At 47.7% G+C, this 3,976-nt stretch overlaps 1 protein-coding gene across 1 annotated transcript in view; it reads right to left on the reverse strand.

Annotated features, from left to right (window-relative positions):
* Positions 1 to 3,976, reverse strand: part of Dnah6 (dynein axonemal heavy chain 6) — a 195,435-nt gene that overhangs the window by 8,998 nt on the left and 182,461 nt on the right. The window contains exon 71 of the mRNA XM_021190740.2: positions 1,854 to 1,983. Within this exon, the coding sequence (XP_021046399.1) occupies positions 1,854 to 1,983 (130 nt within the window). The remainder of the gene's footprint in view (positions 1 to 1,853; positions 1,984 to 3,976) is intronic.

Genomic DNA, 3,976 nt, shown 5'->3' on the forward strand with positions numbered 1-3,976 from the left:
GAGAGAGAGAGAGAGAGAGAGAGAGAGAGAGAGAGAGAGAGAGAGAGAGAGATTAAATTAGTATTCCACTCGTTGTCATGGCTCTTCTCACCCTCTGTGACTGTTTGAACTACATGGTCTTTGGCTTGGACATAGGTGGGTAAATTGAAGGAGACACTGGCTGGGATACTGTGGAAGCAAAGTGTGCATGTACCAGATGGAGGAAAGACCAGCCTGCTCCCAGGCTTTGGTAGAATGAGTGGCAGAGCTCTGAATACCTGTGTAGCAAATGTTCCTCAGAAAGGTGATGGCTCAGTCAGCCAGTGACATTCCAGAGACCAGAAGGTACCCAGGTGCCCAGTTAACCCACCCCACCCCTTCAGGAACATGACTGTGTAAGTCTTGTTCTTCCCTGTAGACCTGCACTGCTTCCTGGAGAGGAGGGGACTGGAGTGGGAGAGGAGGCTGAGAGAGACACAAGAGTTTATCCCAATCACCGAGCATCACTCACAGACAACTGGTGTGTCCTTCCTACCCCTCAGTCCTACAAGACAGAGGGCCAGATGAGCCACGTGGGCTAGAATGAAGGAAGGAATTGCATTTTCCTCACACATCTGTGGAGAGTGTGAGAGCATAAGAGGCTCTAAGACACACCATACACAGACTAGACTCCTTTGGCGTTCACAGTTCGGCTGCTGGAGGGACATCACTCAGCAGGGGGTGGGTCAGCCTGATTTCTCTGGGTTGCAGAGCTGTGGTTACAGGGGTCCTATCATTTCCCTCAGGGGAGATTTCAAATCCAGGTTCTTCTGTAGAGCCGACCAGAGGCCCTGTCCCCTCAGAGGAGGCAGATGGCTTGCTTCTCATTTCACAGGAAACACATGAGCCCCACCAAGAGTGGAGGAGAAGCCTGCTTCCCATTTCACACTCTAAGTGTGAGCTTTATGAAGCACAGAGGGAAAATCTCATCAGCATCGATGGGGCTCTGAAGAAAGCCCTCTGCCTCCAACGTCCCTCATCCTTGCTCCATTTCTACCCCCCGCCGTGCTTATTGAGAAGAAACTGCTGCCTAATTAAATGGCAGTTTTCTTCAACAGTAACAGAACTCCCTGCCCAGTGGATATTCTGTGTTTGGGGCCCGGACCTTGTGTTTTGGGGAATGACGGGATTACTCTTGGGTCACATGGCTTCTTTTGGTCTGGCAGCCTTTGGGGTATTGCCTGGACTCTGCCATGGTCCTTTTCTCTACCTCATTCTGCTTTCCCTTGTCACACCTTCACTTCCAACCGTGAACAAACGCTCTAGGGACTTGAACATACTGTCAGCCTCAGGGAAGTGAAAGAGTCGCTCTTTTGTGATCACTCAGGAAAATTCCCTAAGGTTAAAGTAATTTAGCTATTTGTCCTAAATGAAGAAAAAATACTGAGGTGGCTTCTAGAATGGAATTCTAATAAAACCTTAAACCATGTGGGAAATGTTCTCATCTGCACTGTCCAAGACTCAAGCACTTAAAATGCTCAGTGCAACAGAGGACTCAGTGTGGGATTTACTTAAGGTTAACATGCTGCCACATGTGGCCAGCAGCTACTGTCTTGGATGGCACAGGTCCAGAGCCTTTAGAGTCAGTGCTCAGAGCAAAGCCTGGCTAGAGTTGTATGGGGTGTAAGCCAGGATGTTCCTCGTGGTCCCTGCAGGTGGGATGTCAGGGTGTGGTTCGTCTCTAGACATAAAAGGAGAACCCCATGCAAGGCGAGCTCAATGGGGAAAGGAAAACCTATGAGAAGAATTAAGCCTCGGCATCTGCTTATGATTTAGCTCTCCGAGTTTATTCCTCAGGGTCCTGTCACGGGCAGATGCCAGCAAGTGTTTATTACCTGGAACTCTGGTCTGGATCGAAGCCACAAGCTCCTGGACAATTTCATCATTGCTTTTGCCCTGGCCGCCAGAGGAGGACCTTGGCTGGACCTCAAGGATGGTGGTGATCAGAGTGTTGGTCTCTTTGTACTGCAGAGGTGGTAAGAGAGAGAGCAGGGAAGATGGAGTCAAGATGCCGTTTGCCGTGTGTAGCGTTTCCATAGAGGAATAAGGGAAGTTTCCAGAAACAAAGGTATTAATTCACCTGTGGTGTGAATACAATATGAGAGTATTCTCTTAACCAAACTAAAAAAAAATTACATTAAAAAATTGTGTGTGTGTGTGTGCATGTACACACGTATGCTGTGGCGTGTGAGTGGAGATCAGAGGACAACTTGCAGGAGTCAGTTCTTCCACAAGGAAGGAGTTCCACCTTGTGGCTTGGTGTCATGTCCTTAGGCTTGGCGGCAGCAACCTTTATCTACTGAGTCATCTCGCCAGTTCTCCCTCAATCAGATTTTAAGTGTACAGTATGGTTGACTGCATACACAACGCTGTTCAGCAGATCTCCAGACGTATCCATCTTTCTTGACCTGAGATCTTATGTTCATTTATTAGAAAGAAAGGCAAAGGCTGCTTCATCATCAATAGTCATCTGACTGACTGCGTCCAGCATAGAGGCAATTAGAGGGCTTGGCCTGCGACTCTAGCTTGGGCTCATAAAATTGGCAGAGTATTTCAGCTCCATCTTTTCTGGCCCCTGTGCCAGAATGACACATGGTATCCTATGGAGCTCTGGATAGAACATGGATGTGGGCATCCCTGAGCTTGGACCGGAAGTTCAGCAAGTTTCCACTTTAACTGGCCTGGCTCAACTGTGTCTTTAGGGCATCTTCTTCCTTCCTTTCTTCCCCTACAGACTAGAACAACCTTTCCAGTAGAGTGACAGGGCTGCTGCTTCTTCTTCTGGTCTACACGGTTCTTCAGGGGAGCATCTTTCAGCAGCAGATGGCTCCAAGGGGTGCCTGTCAGGCACGAGGAGGGACCTCATCAGGCTGAGCAAGTGGCTCACAGAGACAACCAATAGCACTTATTGTCTGAACAGAATTTGATACATGGGGTGGCTGCCTGCCGGTCTTGGTTGGTTGTTACCTGGTTGTTCTTCATAGAAACATTCAAGTCCACTCTCAGAACAGTTCACTTCTTCTTCATGTCCATCTCAATTCTAGAAACTGACATTTTGGCAATGCACTGGGGTGACAAAGCCAGGCTCAGACAGCAGAGGGGGCTGCTGCCACACGCTTGCAGATTTGCCCCCTTCCTGTCCAAGTCAGTCCTTTACTAGTTTCTGCTAAACATTTATTTAAATATAACTTGCTAAGTGTAGGAAGAAATCTTTTGTGTTAAGACCACTGTGGTGGTTGGAATATGCTTGGCCCAGGGAATGGCACTATTAGGAGGTGTGGCCTTGTCAGAGGAAATGTGTCACTGTGGGTGTGTGCTTTAAGACCCTTGTCCTAGCTGCCTAGAATTCAGTATTCTCCTAGCAGCCTTCAGATGAAGATGTAGAACTCTCAGCTCTGCCTGCACCATGCCTGCCCGGATGCTGCCATGCTCCCACCTTTATGATAACAGACTGAATCTCTGAACCTGTAAACCAGCTCCAATTAAATGCTGTCCTTTATAAGAGTTGCCTTGGTCATGGCGTTTGTTCACAGCAGTAAACCCCTAACGAAGACAACCACATTGCTTAAAAGGGATAGTTACTCAGTCTAAGCAGAACAGGCAACCTTCCACTTTGATACAAAGATTTTCTCTAGCTAAAGGCAACTTGCAAACAGATGGAAGACAGATTTCAAACTTCTTCCTTCCTTCCTAAAATCAGGAGTTAAAAAACTCTCACATGAAAGAAGGCCTTCTGGTATCAGGAGAAAAGAACCACTCTTCCAGGGGGATCTGGTAGAAATAGACCTTGTTAAAAAATAATAGTCTTGCGGTGTGTGTGGGTGTATGCCTCTAATTCCAGGACTTGAGAGGCAGAGGCAGTCAGATCTCTGTGAGTTCAAGGCCAACCTGGTCTACACAGTGAGTTCCAGGACAGCCAGGGCTATGTAGAGAGACACTGTCTCAAAAAAAAAAAAAA

The sequence above is a fragment of the Mus pahari genome, chromosome 2 (assembly GCF_900095145.1).
Source record: "Mus pahari chromosome 2, PAHARI_EIJ_v1.1, whole genome shotgun sequence".
In the NCBI taxonomy this organism is placed as follows: Eukaryota; Metazoa; Chordata; class Mammalia; order Rodentia; family Muridae; genus Mus; species Mus pahari.